At 53.4% G+C, this 15,112-nt stretch overlaps 1 protein-coding gene across 1 annotated transcript in view; it reads right to left on the bottom strand.

Annotated features, from left to right (window-relative positions):
• LOC146058344 (dynein heavy chain domain-containing protein 1-like) overlaps window positions 1-15,112 on the bottom strand; it is a 143,094-nt gene that overhangs the window by 70,396 nt on the left and 57,586 nt on the right. Inside the window, exons 14-17 of the mRNA XM_083170622.1 lie at window positions 10,431-10,522; window positions 3,931-4,147; window positions 3,084-3,215; window positions 396-493 (exon numbers count right to left, since the gene is read on the bottom strand). Coding sequence (XP_083026748.1) covers window positions 396-493; window positions 3,084-3,215; window positions 3,931-4,147; window positions 10,431-10,522 — 539 coding nt within the window. The remainder of the gene's footprint in view (window positions 1-395; window positions 494-3,083; window positions 3,216-3,930; window positions 4,148-10,430; window positions 10,523-15,112) is intronic.

The raw sequence follows: 15,112 nt of genomic DNA, 5'->3' as shown, positions 1-15,112 counted from the left end.
CACACACACACATTGCTGGTACTCACCACACACACAACACACACACACACACACACACACACACACACTGCTGGTACTCACCACACACACACACACACACACACACACATTGCTGGTACTCACCACACACACACACACATACACACACTGCTGGTACTCAACACACACACACATTGCTGGTACTCACCACACATACACACACACATTGCTGGTACTCACCACACACAATGCTGGTACTCACCACACATACACACACACACATACACACACACACACACACACACATACACTGCTGGTATTTACCACACACACACACACACACACACACACACACACACACACACACACAATGCTGGTACTCACCATAAACACATACACACACTGCTGGTACTCACCATATCCGCACTGGGAATCTGCATCTCCAGCTCATGCTGAGCCTTGGTCAAGAAAACCCATTTCTCTTGGAAAGTTATCCAGAGATCTACAGCGTGTGCTGGGGAAATATACACAGGTAAGTACACAGGGACCCCACATCCACACCTCATCCTGGGGACCCCCACACCTGATCCTGGGGACCCCCACATGCACACCTTATCCTGTGGACCCCCACATCCACACCTCATCCTGGGGACCCCCACACCTGATCCTGGGGACCCCCACATCCACACCTAATCCTGGGGAGACCACATCCACACCTGATCCTGGGGACCCCCACATCCACACCTAATCCTGGGGAGACCACATCCACACCTTATCCTGGGGACCCCCACATCCACACCTCATCCTGGGGACCCCCACACCTGATCCTGGGGACCCCACATCCACACCTTATTCTGGGGAGACCACATCCACACCTTATCCTGGGGACCCCCACACCTGATCCTGGGGACCCCCACATCCACACCTAATCCTGGGGACCCCACATCCACACCTTATCCTGGGGAGACCACATCCACACCTTATCCTGGGGACCCCCACATCCACACCTTATCCTGGGGACCCCCACACCTGATTCTGGGGACCCCCACATCCACACCTAATCCCGGGGACCCCACATCCACATCTTATCCTGGGGAGACCACATCCACACCTAATCCTGGGGACCCCACATCCACACCTTATCCTGGGGAGACCACATCCACACCTTATCCTGGGGACCCCCACATCCACACCTTATCCTGGGGACCCCCACACCTGATCCTGGGGACCCCCACATCCACACCTAATCCTGGGGACCCCACATCCACACCTTATCCTGGGGAGACCACATCCACACCTTATCCTGGGGACCCCCACATCCACACCTTATCCTGGGGACCCCCACACCTGATTCTGGGGACCCCCACATCCACACCTAATCCCGGGGACCCCACATCCACATCTTATCCTGGGGAGACCACATCCACACCTTATCCTGGGGACCCCCACATCCACACCTCATCCTGGGGACCCCCACACCTAATCCTGGGGACCGCCACATCCACACCTCATCCTGGTGACCCCACATCCACACCTTATCCTGGGGACCCCCACATCCACACCTCATCCTGGGGACCCCCACACCTGATCCTGGGGACCCCCACATCCACACCTCATCCTGGTGACCCCACATCCACACCTTATCCTGGGGACCTCCACATTCACACCTTATCCTGTGGACCCCACATCCACACCTTATTCTGTGGAGACCACATCCTCACCTTATCCTGGGGACCCCCACACCTGATCCTGGGGACCCCCACATCCACACCTTATCCTGGGGACCCCCACATCCACATCTTATCCTGGGGAGACCACATCCACACCTTATCCTGGGGACCCCCACACCTGATCCTGGGGACCCCCACATCCACACCTCATCCTGGGGACCCTCACACCTGATCCTGGGGACCCCCACATCCACATCTCATCCTGGTGACCCCACATCCACACCTTATCCTGGGGACCCCACATTCACACCTTATCCTGGGGACCCCCACATCCACACCTCATCCTGGGGAGACCACATCCACACCTTATCCTGGGGACCCCCACACCTGATCCTGGGGACCCCCACATCCACACCTCATCCTGGGGACCCCCACACCTGATCCTGGGGACCCCCACATCCACACCTCATCCTGGTGACCCCACATCCACAGCTGATCCTGGTGACCCAACATCCACACCTTATCCTGGGGACCCCCACAACCACACCTTATCCTGGGGACACCATATTCACACCTTATCCTGGGGACCCCCACATCCACACCTCATCCTGGGGACCCCCACACCTGATCCCGGGGACCCCCACATCCACATCTCATCCTGGTGACCCCACATCCACACCTTATCCTGGGGACCCCCCACAACCACACCTTATCCTAAGGACCCCACATTCACACCTTATCCTGGGGACCCCCACATCCACACCTCATCCTGGGGAGACCACATCCACACCTTATCCTGGGGACCCCCACACCTGATCCTGGGGACCCCCACATCCGCACCTTATCCTGGGGACCCCCACACCTGATCCTTGGGACCCCCAAATCCACACCTCATCCTAGTGACCCCACATCCACACCTCATCCTGGGGACTCCCACATCCACACCTCATCCTAGTGACCCCACATCCACACCTCATCCTGGTGACCCCACATCCACACCTCATCCTAGTGACCCCACATCCACACCTCATCCTGGTGACCCCACATCCACACCTTATTCTGGGGACCCCCACATTCACACCTCATCCTGGGGACCCCTACAGCCATACCTTATCCTGGGGACCCCCACATTCACACCTCATCCTGGGGACCCCTACAGCCATACCTTATCCTGGGGACCCCCACATTCACACCTCATCCTGGTGACCTCACATCCACACTTCATCATGGGGACCCCCACATCCACACCTCATCCTGGGGACCCCCACACCTGATCCTGGGGACCCCCACATCCACACCTCATCCTGGTGACCCCCACATCCACACCTTATTCTGGGGACCCCCACATTCACACCTCATCCTGGTGACCTCACATCCACACTTGATCCTTGGGACCTCACCTCACTGTTTATAATACTGTAAATGGACAGTTACCAAGGTCATGGAGATTATGGATCCACTTTGATAATTCATCGTCAATATCATCACCAGCAGAAATAAGAGAATTTCTTATCATCTGAAGTGATAGAAGGCTGTCATCAATGTGACTGCAGAGGGACTGGGTGTCTGTAGGAGATCAGATAATGGAAGTTACTACCACAGAGGACACGGCACCCACACGGAAGGACCCATCACACACAAGACAGGACACAGTGACAGACACGTCACCCACACGGAAGGACCCATCACACACAAGACAGGACACAGTGACAGACACGTCACCCACACGGAAGGACCCATCACACACAAGACAGGACACAGTGACAGACACGGCACCCACACGTCAGGAGACAGGACACAGTGACAGACACGTCACCCACACGTCAGGAGACAGGACACAGTGACAGACACGTCACCCACACGTCAGGAGACAGGACACAGTGACAGACAAGTCACCCACATGGCACGACCCATCACCCACATGACAGGACACGTCACCCACACGGCAGGACCCATCACCCACATGACAGGACACGTCACCCACACGGCAGGAGACAGGACAGTGACAGACACGTCACCCACACGGCAGGAGACAGGACACAGTGACAGACACGTCACCCACCGGCAGGACCCATCACCCACATGACAGGACACGTCACCCACAAGGCAGGAGACAGGACCGATACAGACACACGTCACCCACACGGCAGGAGACAGGACACAGTGACAGACACAACGCCCACACGGCAGGAGACAGGACACAGTGACAGACACGTCGCCCACACGGCAGGAGACAGGACACAGTGACAGACATGTTACCCACACGGTATAACGGTCTCACCAGATAGGAGGACAGCACCACTGTCCCGGGTAGTGTAGCCAGCATCAGTCTCTCGGAATCGACCACTGGGCGGCCTCTTGGACAAGTCTGGACAGGGGTCTCGGCTATAAACACAAAGGAGAAATCTGACCAGACGAAACTCTCTCTCCTGCCAGAACATCTGGATCTTCTTAAAGTTCTGTAACGTGGAAAACTGCGTCTGAGCGAGGAGCGCAATCTGCTGAAGACAAGAACAGAATCAGGCAAAGTGCCAACAAGAAAGTGTCAGCACAAGATCAGTGAGATCCCGGCACAGATCAGCGAGATCTCAGCACAGATCAGCGAGATCCCAGCACAGATCAGCGAGATCCCAGCACAGATCAGCGAGATCCCGGCACAGATCAGCGAGATCACAGCACAGATCAGTGAGATCTCAGCACAGATCAGCGAGATCCCAGCACAGATCAGTGAGATCTCAGCACAGATCAGTGAGATCCCAGCACAGTTCTGCGAGATCCCAGCATAGATCAGCGAGATCCCAGCACAGATCAGTGAGATCTCAGCACAGATCAGCGAGATCCCAGCACAGATCAGCGAGATCCCAGCACAGATCAGCGAGATCCCAGCACAGTTCTGCGAGATCTATGTGAGACCCTGCATAGATTAGTGAGATCCCGGCACAGATCAGCGAGATCCCAGCACAGATCAGCAAGATTCCAGCACAGATCAGCGAGATCCCAGCACAGATCAGCGAGATCCCATCACAGATCAGCGAGATCACAGCACAGATCAGTGAGATCTCAGCACAGATCAGCGAGATCCCAGCACAGATCAGTGAGATCTCAGCACAGATCAGTGAGATCCCAGCACAGTTCTGCGAGATCTCAGCATAGATCAGCGAGATCCCAGCACAGATCAGTGAGATCTCAGCACAGATCAGCGAGATCCCAGCACAGATCAGCGAGATCCCAGCACAGATCAGCGAGATCCCAGCACAGTTCTGCGAGATCTATGTGAGACCCTGCATAGATTAGTGAGATCCCGGCACAGATCAGCGAGATCTCAGCACAGATCAGCGAGATCCCAGCACAGATCAGCGAGATCCCAGCACAGATCAGCGAGATCCCATCACAGATCAGCGAGATCACAGCACAGATCAGTGAGATCTCAGCACAGATCAGCGAGATCCCAGCACAGATCAGTGAGATCTCAGCACAGATCAGTGAGATCCCAGCACAGTTCTGCGAGATCTCAGCATAGATCAGCGAGATCCCAGCACAGATCAGTGAGATCTCAGCACAGATCAGCGAGATCCCAGCACAGATCAGCGAGATCCCAGCACAGATCAGCGAGATCCCAGCACAGTTCTGCGAGATCTATGCGAGACCCTGCACAGATTAGTGAGATCCCGGCACAGATCAGCGAGATCTCAGCACAGATCAGCGAGATCCCATCACAGATCAGCGAGATCCCAGCACAGATCAGCGAGATCTATGTGAGACCCTGCATAGATTAGTGAGATCCCAGCACAGATCAGCGAGATCCCAGCAGATATTTGTGAGATCCCTGCACATATAAGCGAGATTCCAGCACAGATTAGTGAGATCCCTGCAGAGATCAGTGAGATCCAGCTCAGATTAATTCCACACTACGTCTTAAACAATACATGATAATTGAATTCAGTGTATTATGGATATCCCCCTCTGTCCTCTCCTGGATGTCTGACCTCTCCCCCTCTGTCCTCTCCTGGATGTCTGACCTCTCCCCCTCTGTCCTCTCCTGGATGTCTGACCTCTCCCCCTCTGTCCTCTCCTGGATGTCTGACCTCTCCCCCTCTGTCCTCTCCTGGATGTCTGACCTCTCCCCCTCTGTCCTCTCCTGGATGTCTGACCTCTCCCCCTCTGTCCTCTCCTGGATGTCTGACCTCTCCCCCTCTGTCCTCTCCAGGATGTCTGACCTCTCCCCCTCTGTCCTCTCCTGGATGTCTGACCTCTCCCCCTCTGTCCTCTCCTGGATGTCTGACCTCTCCCCCTCTGTCCTCTCCTGGATGTCTGACCTATACCCCTCTGTCCTCTCCTGGATGTCTGACCTCTCCCCCTCTGTCCACTCCTGGATGTCTGACCTCTCCCCCTCTGTGCTCTACTGGATGTCTGACCTCTCCCTCTGTCCTCTCCTGGATGTCTGACCTCTCCCCCTCTGTCCTCTCCTGGATGTCTGACCTCTCCCTCTCTGTCCTCTCCTGGATGTCTGACCTCTCCCCCTCTGTCCTCTCCTGGATGTCTGACCTCCCCCTCTGTCCTCTCCTGGATGTCTGACCTCTCCCCCTCTGTGCTCTACTGGATGTCTGACCTCTCCCCCTCTGTCCTCTCCTGGATGTCTGTCCTCTCCCCCTCTGTCCTCTCCTGGATCTCTGACCTCTCCCCCTCTGTCCTCTCCTGGATGTCTGACCTCTCCCCCTCTGTCCTCTCCTAGATGTTTGACCTCCCCCTCTGTCCTCTCCTGGATGTCTGACCTCACCCCCTCTGTCCTCTCCTGCATGTTTGACCTCCCCCTCTGTCCTCTCCTGGATGTCTGACCTCTCTCCCTCTGTCCTCTCCTGGATGTCTGACCTCTCCCCCTCTGTGCTCTACTGGATGTCTGACCTCTCCCCCTCTGTCCTCTCCTGGATGTCTGACCTATACCCCTCTGTCCTCTCCTGGATGTCTGATCTCTCCCCCTCTGTCCTCTGCTGGATGTCTGACCTCTCCCCCTCTGTCCTCTCCTGGATGTCTGACCTCTCCCCCTCTGTGCTCTACTGGATGTCTGACCTCTCCCTCTGTCCTCTCCTGGATGTCTGACCTCTCCCCTCTGTCCTCTCCTGGATGTCTGACCTCTCCCCCTCTGTCCTCTCCTGGATGTCTGACCTCTCCCCCTCTGTCCTCTCCTGGATGTCTGACCTCTCCCTCTCTGTCCTCTCCTGGATGTATGACCTCCCCCTCTGTCCTCTCCTGGATGTCTGACCTCTCCCCCTCTGTGCTCTACTGGATGTCTGACCTCTCCCCCTCTGTCCTCTCCTGGATGTCTGTCCTCTCCCCCTCTGTCCTCTCCTGGATGTCTGACCTCTCCCCCTCTGTCCTCTCCTGGATGTCTGACCTCTCCCCCTCTGTCCTCTCCTGGATGTTTGACCTCCCCCTCTGTCCTCTTCTGGATGTCTGACCTCTCCCCCTCTGTCCTCTCCTGTATGTTTGACCTCCCCCTCTGTCCTCTCCTGGATGTCTGACCTCTCTCCCTCTGTCCTCTCCTGGATGTCTGACCTCTCCCCCTCTGTGCTCTACTGGATGTCTGACCTCTCCCCCTCTGTCCTCTCCTGGATGTTTGACCTCCCCCTCTGTCCTCTCCTGGATGTCTGACCTCTCCCCCTCTGTCCTCTCCTGGATGTCTGACCTCTCCCCCTCTGTGCTCTACTGGATGTCTTACCTCTCCCCCTCTGTCCTCTCCTGGATGTTTGACCTCCCCCTCTGTCCTCTCCTGGATGTCTGACCTCTCTCCCTGTGTCCTCTCCTGGATGTTTGACCTCCCCCTATGTCCTCTCCTGGATGTCTGACCTCTCCCCCTCTGTCCTCTCCTGGATGTCTGACCTCCCCCTCTGTCCTCTCCTGGATGTTTGACCTCCCCCTCTGTCCTCTCCTGGATGTCTGACCTCTCCCCCTGTGTCCTCTCCTGGATGTCTGACCTCTCCCCCTCTGTCCTTTCCTTGATGTCTGACGTCTCCCCCTCTGTCCTCTCCTGGATGTCTGACCTCCCACTCTGTCCTCTCCTGGATGTTTGACCACCCCCTCTGTCCTCTCCTGGATGTCTGACCTCTCCCCCTCTGTCCTCTCCTGGATGTCTGACCTCTCCCCCTCTGTCCTCTCCTGGATGTCTGACCTCTCCCCCTCTGTCCTCTACTTGATGTCTGACCTCTACCCCTCTGTCCTCTCCTGGATGTCTGACCTCTCCCCCTCTGTCCTCTCCTGGATGTCTGACCTCTCCACCTGTGTCCTCTCCTGGATGTCTGACCTCTCCCCCTCTGTCCTCTCCTGGATGTCTGACCTCTCCCCCTCTGTCCTCTCCCCCTCTGTCCTCTCCTGGATGTCTAACCTCTCCCCCTCTGTCCTCTCCTGGATGTCTGACCTCTCCCCCTCTGTCCTCTCCTGGATGTCTGACCTCTCCCCCTCTGTCCTCTCCTGGATGTCTGACCTCTCCCCCTCTGTCCTCTCCTGGATGTCTGACCTCTCCCCCTCTGTCCTCTCCTGGATGTCTGACCTATCCCCCTCTGTCCTCTCCTGGATGTCTGACCTCTCCCCCTCTGTCCTCTCCTGGATGTTTGACCTCCCCCTCTGTCCTCTCCTGGATGTCTGACCTCTCCCCCTCTGTCCTCTCCTGGATGTCTGACCTCACCCCCTCTGTCCTTTCCTTGATGTCTGACCTCTCCCCCTCTGTGCTCTCCTGGATGTCTGACCTCTCCCCCTCTGTGCTCTCCTGAATGTCTGACCTCTCCCCCTCTGTCCTCTCCTGGATGTCTGACCTCTCCCCCTCTGTCCTCTCCTGGAGGTCTGACCTCACCGCCTCTATCCTCTCCTGGAGGTCTGACCTCTCCCCCGCTGTCCTCTCCTGGATGTCTGACCTCTCCCCCTCTGTCCTCTCCTGGATGTCTGACCTCTCCCCCTCTGTCCTCTCCTGGATGTCTGACCTCTCCCCCTCTGTCCTCTCCTGGATGTCTGACCTCTCCCCCTCTGTCCTCTCCTGGATGTCTGACCTCTCCCCCTCTGTCCTCTCCTGGATGTCTGACCTCTCCCCCTCTGTCCTCTCCTGGATGTCTGACCTCTCCCCCTCTGTCCTCTCCTGGATGTCTGACCTCTCCCCCTCTGTCCTCTCCTGGATGTCTGACCTCTCCCCCTCTGTCCTCTCCTGGATGTCTGACCTCTCCCCCTCTGTGCTCTCCTGGATGTCTGACCTCTCCCCCTCTGTCCTCTCCTGGATGTCTGACCTCCCCATCTGTCCTCTCCTGGATGTCTGACCTCCCCCTCTATCCTCTCCTGGATGTCTGACCTCTCCCCCTCTGTCCTCTCCTGGATGTCTGACCTCTCCCCCTCTGTCCTCTCCTGGATGTCTGACCTCTCCCCCTCTGTCCTCTCCTGGATGTCTGACCTCCCCCTCTGTCCTCTCCTGGATGTCTGACCTCTCCCCCTCTGTCCTCTCCTGGATGTCTGACCTCTCCCCCTCTGTCCTCTCCTGGATGTCTGACCTCTCCCCCTCTGTCCTCTCCTTGATGTCGGACCTCTCCCCCTCTGTCCTCTCCTGGATGTCTGACCTCTCCGCCTCTGTCCTCTCCTGGATGTTTGACCTCCCCACGACGGATCGTGGGCACACATCGCTGGTACATTGCTGGTACATCGCTCGGCAAACATCGCTGGTACATCGCTCGGCACACATCGCTGGTACATCGCTCGGCACACATCGCTGGTACATCACTCGGCACACATCGCTGGTACATCACTCGGCACACATCGCTGGCACATCGCTTATACATCGCTCGGCACACATCGCTGGTACATCGCTCGGCACACATCCCTGGTACATCGTTCGGCACACATCGCTGATACATTGCTGGTAAATCGCTCGGCACACATCGCTGGTACATCGCTCGGCACATATCGCTGGTACATCGCTCGGCACACATCGCTGGTACATCGCTCGGCACATATCGCTGGTACACCACTTGGCACACATCGCTGGTACATCGCTCGGCAAAGATCGCTGGTACATCGCTCAACACACATCGCTGGTACATTGCTGGTACATTGCTGGTTCACCGCTCGGCACACATCGCTGGTACATCGCTTGTACATCGCTCAGCACACATCGCTGGTACATCGCTCGGCACACATCGCTGGTACATTGCTGGTTCATCGCTCAGCACACATCGCCGCTGGTTCATCGCTCAGCACAGATCGCTGGTACATAGCTCGGCACACATCGCTGGCACTTTGCTCTGCACACATCGCTGGTACATCGCTCGGCACACATCGCTGGTACATCGCTTGCACACATCGCTTGCACATCGCTCGCACACATCGCTTGTACATCGCTCTGCACACATCGCTTGTACATCGCTCGGCACACATCGCTTGTACATCGCTCGGCACACATCGCTGGTATATAACTGGAGCATCGCTGGTACATAACTGGAGCATCGCAGGTAAATCGCTGGTACCTAACTGGAGCATCGCTGGTGCATAACTGGAGCATCGCTGGTGCAGAGCGATCTGTGCTAAGCAGTATCGCTCAGCATGGAGGCTCCCTCGCCCAGTATGTATGGGCACTACAGAGAAGAAGATTTTAAACCAAATCTTATTACACCCTCAGGTGAAAGAATCAGAAAGTGAGAGATTTGGTAAGAAACATCCAGTTTTTTAAAGCGGCAATCATTTACACTGCAAAATCAGACTGGTTACCAAATCTCTCGTTTTCTGATTCTCCCATCCTATTACCCGTCTGACCTGCTGCAGCTGCTCCTGGTGATGTCGTAGTGGGCAGAAGATCAGGTCCAGCAGTGTGAGGGTCTCCAGACCAGCAAACGTCTTCCCCATCACTATAGGGATGATACACAGGTATCAGGTACTGTATTGTGTGTGCATCCCACCTCCTCTCACACGACAGGTGTGTATTGTGTGTATTATCACATCCCTCTCCTCTCACACGACAGGTGTGTATTGTGTGTATTATCACATCCCTCTCCTCTCACGCTGCAGGTGTGTATTATGTGTATTATCACATCCCTCCTCCTCCCACACAGCAGGTGTGTATTATGTGTATTATTCCATCCCTCCTCCTCTCACACGGCAGGTGTGTATTATGTGTATTATCACATCCCTCCTCCTCTCACACGACAGGTGTGTATTATGTGTATTATCCCATCCCTCCTCCTCTCACACGGCAGGTGTGTATTATGTGTATTATCCCATCCCTCCTCCTCTCACACGGCAGGTGTGTATTATGTGTATTATCCCATCCCTCCTCCTCTCACACTTCAGGTGAGTATTATGTGTGTATTATCACATCCCTCCTCCTCTCACACGGCAAGTGTGTATTGTGTGTATTATTCCATCCCTCTCCTCTCACATGCCAGGTGTGTATTATGTGTATTATCCGATCCCTCCTCCTCTCACACGGCAGGTGTGTATTATGTGTATTATCCCATCCCTCCTCCTCTCACACGGCAAGTGTGTATTGTGTGTATTATTCCATCCCTCCTCCTCTCACACGGCAGGTGTGTATTATGTGTATTATCCTATCCCTCCTCCTCTCACACGACAGGTGTGTATTATGTGTATTATCACATCCATCCTCCTCTCACACAGCAGGTGTGTATTATGTGTATTATCCCATCCCTCCTCTTACACGGCAGGTGTGTATTGTGTGTATTATTCCATCCCTCCTCCTCTCACATGGCAGGTGTGTATTGTGTGTGTATTATTCCATCCCTCCTCCTCTCACACTTCAGGTGTGTATTATGTGTATTATCACATCCCTCCTCCTCTCACACGGCAGGTGTGTATTATGTGTATTATCCCATCCCTCCTCCTCTCACACGGCAGGTGTGTATTATGTGTATTATTCCATCCCCCCTCCTCTCACACAGCAGGTGTGTATTATGTGTATTATCACATCCCTCCTCCTCTCACACGGCAGGTGTGTATTATGTGTATTATCACATCCCTCCTCCTCTCACGCAGCAGGTGTGTATTATGTGTATTATCACATCCCTCCTCCTCTCACGCAGCAGGTGTGTATTATGTGTATTATCCCATCCCTCTCCTCTCACACGACAGGTGTGTATTATCCCATCCCTCCTCCTCTGAAACGGCAGGTGTGTATTATGTGTATTATCAAATCCCTCCTCCTCTCACACGGCAGGTGTGTATTATGTGTATTATTCCATCCCTCCTCCTCTCACATGGCAGGTGTGTATTATGTGTATTATTCCATCCCTCTCCTCTCACACAGCAGGTGTGTATTATGTGTATTATCACATCCCTCCTCCTCTCACACGGCAGGTGTGTATTATGTGTATTATTCCATCCCTCCTCCTCTCACATGGCAGGTGTGTATTATGTGTATTATTCCATCCCTCCTCCTCTCACACGGCAGGTGTGTATTATGTGTATTATCACATCCCTCCTCCTCTCACACAGCAGGTGTGTATTATGTGTATTATCACATTCCTCCTCCTCTCACACGGCAGGTGTGTATTATGTGTATTATCCCATCCCTCCTCCTCTCACACGACAGGTGTGTATTGTGTGTGTATTATTCCATCCCTCCTACTCCATACAGCAGGTGTGTATTATGTGTATTATCCCATCCCTCCTCCTCTCACACAGCAGGTGTGTATTATGTGTATTATCACATCCATCCTCCTCTCACACGGCAGGTGTGTATTGTGTGTATTATTCCATCCCTCCTCCTCTCACATGGCAGGTGTGTATTGTGTGTGTATTATTCCATCCCTCCTCCTCCACACAGCAGGTGTGTACTATGTGTATTATCACATCCATCCTCCTCTCACACGGCAGGTGTGTATTATGTGTATTATCCCATCCCTCCTCCTCTCACACGGCAGGTGTGTATTATGTGTATTATCCCATCCCTCCTCCTCTCACATGGCAGGTGTGTATTATGTGTATTATCCCATCCCTCCTCCTCTCACACGGCAGGTGTGTATTATGTGTATTATCCGATCCCTCCTCCCCTCACGCAGCTGGTGTGTATTATGTGTATTATCCCATCCCTCCTCCTCTCACACGACAGGTGTGTATTATGTGTATTATTCCATCCCTCCTCCTCCACACAGCAGGTGTGTATTATGTGTATTATCCCATCCCTCCTCCTCTCACACAGCAGGTGTGTATTATGTGTATTATTCCATCCCTCCTCCTCTCACATGGCAGGTGTGTATTGTGTGTATTATTCCATCCCTCCTCCTCTCACACGGCAGGTGTGTATTGTGTGTATTATCCCATCCCTCCTCCTCTCACACGGCAGGTGTGTATTATGTGTATTATTCCATCCCTCCTCCTCTCACACGGCAGGTGTGTATTATGTGTATTATTCCATCCCTCCTCCTCTCACACGGCAGGTGTGTAATGTGTGTATTATCACATCCCTCCTCCTCTCACACGGCAGGTGTGTATTATGTGTATTATCCCATCCCTCCTCCTCTCACACAACAGGTGTGTATTGTGTGTATTATCACATCCCTCTCCTCTCACACGACAGGTGTGTATTGTGTGTATTATCACATCCCTCTCCTCTCACGCTGCAGGTGTGCATTATGTGTATTATCACATCCCTCCTCCTCTCACGCAGCAGGTGTGTATTATGTGTATTATCACATCCCTCCTCCTCCCACACAGCAGGTGTGTATTATGTGTATTATTCCATTCCTCCTCCTCTCACACAGCAGGTGTGTATTATGTGTATTATCCCATCCCTCCTCCTCTCACACAGCAGGTGTGTATTATGTGTATTATCACATCCCTCCTCCTCTCACACAGCAGGTGTGTATTATGTGTATTATCCCATCCCTCCTCCTCTCACACAGCAGGTGTGTATTATGTGTATTATCCCATTCCTCCTCCTCTCACACGGCAGGTGTGTATTATGTGTATTATCACATCCCTCCTCCTCTCACACAGCAGGTGTGTATTATGTGTATTATCACATCCCTCCTCCTCTCACACAGCAGGTGTGTATTATGTGTATTATCACATCCCTCCTCCTCTCACACAGCAGGTGTTTATTATGTGTGTATTATGCCATCCCTCCTCCTCTCATGCAGCAGGTGTGTATTACTGTATGTGTATTATCCCATCCCTCTACTCTCACACGGCAGGTGTGTATTATGTGTATTATCACATCCCTCCTCCTCTCACACAGCAGGTGTGTATTATGTGTATTATCCCATCCCTCCTCCTCTCACACGGCAGGTGTGTATTATATGTATTATTCCATCCCTCTCCTCTCACACGGCAGGTATGTATTATGTGTATTATCACATCCATCCTCCTCTCACATGGCAGGTGTGTATTATGTGTATTATCCCATCCCTCCTCCTCTCACACGGCAGGTGTGTATTATGTGTATTATCCTATCCCTCTCCTCTCACATGGCAGGTGTGTATTATGTGTATTATTCCATCCCTCTCCTCTCACACGGCAGGTGCGTATTATGTGTATTATCCCATCCCTCCTCCGCTTACACAGCAGGTGTGTATTATGTGTGTATTATTCCATCCCTCCTCCCCTCACACAGCAGGTGTGTATTATGTGTATTATCCCATCCCTGTCCTCTCACACGGCAGGTGTGTATTATGTGTATTATCCCATCCCTCCTCCTCTCACACGAGAGGTGTGTATTATGTGTATTATCGTATCCCTCCTCCTCTCACACAGCAGGTGTGTATTGTGTGTATTATTCTATCCCTCTCCTCTCACATGGCAGGTGTGTATTATGTGTATTATCATATCCCTCCTCCCCTCACACAGCAGGTGTGTATTGTGTGTATTATTCCATCCCTCCTCCTCTCACACAGCAGGTGTGTATTATGTGTATTATCCCATCCCTCCTCCTCCACACAGCAGGTGTGTATTATGTGTGTATTATTCCATCCCTCCTCCTCTCACACGGCAGGTGTGTATTATGTGTATTATCCCATCCCTCCTCCTCTCACACGGCAGGTGTGTATTATGTGTATTATTCCATCCCTCCTCCTCTCACACGGCAGGTGTGTATTATGTGTATTATTCCATCCCTCCTCCTCTCACACGGCAGGTGTGTATTATGTGTATTATCCCATCCCTCCTCTCACACGGCAGTTGTGTATTATGTGTATTATCACATCCCTCCTCCTCTCACACGGCATTTGTGTATTATGTGTGTATTATTCCATCCCTCCTCCTCTCACACGACAGGTGTGTATTTTGTGTGTATTATTCCATCCCTCCTCCCCTCACACGGCAGGTGTGTATTATGTGTATTATCCCATCCCTCCTCCTCTTACACGGCAGGTGTGTATTATCACATCCCTCCTCCTCTCACACGGCAGGTGTGTATTGTGTGTATTATTCCATCCCTCCTCCTCTCACACGAAAGGTGTGTATTATGTGTGTATTATTCCATT

The sequence above is a fragment of the Crinia signifera genome, chromosome 2 (genome assembly GCF_055691185.1).
Source record: "Crinia signifera chromosome 2, ASM5569118v1, whole genome shotgun sequence".
In the NCBI taxonomy this organism is placed as follows: domain Eukaryota; kingdom Metazoa; phylum Chordata; class Amphibia; order Anura; family Myobatrachidae; genus Crinia; species Crinia signifera.
Note: the sequence above shows the minus strand (reverse complement) of the source record. Positions and strands in the feature narration are given on the sequence as shown.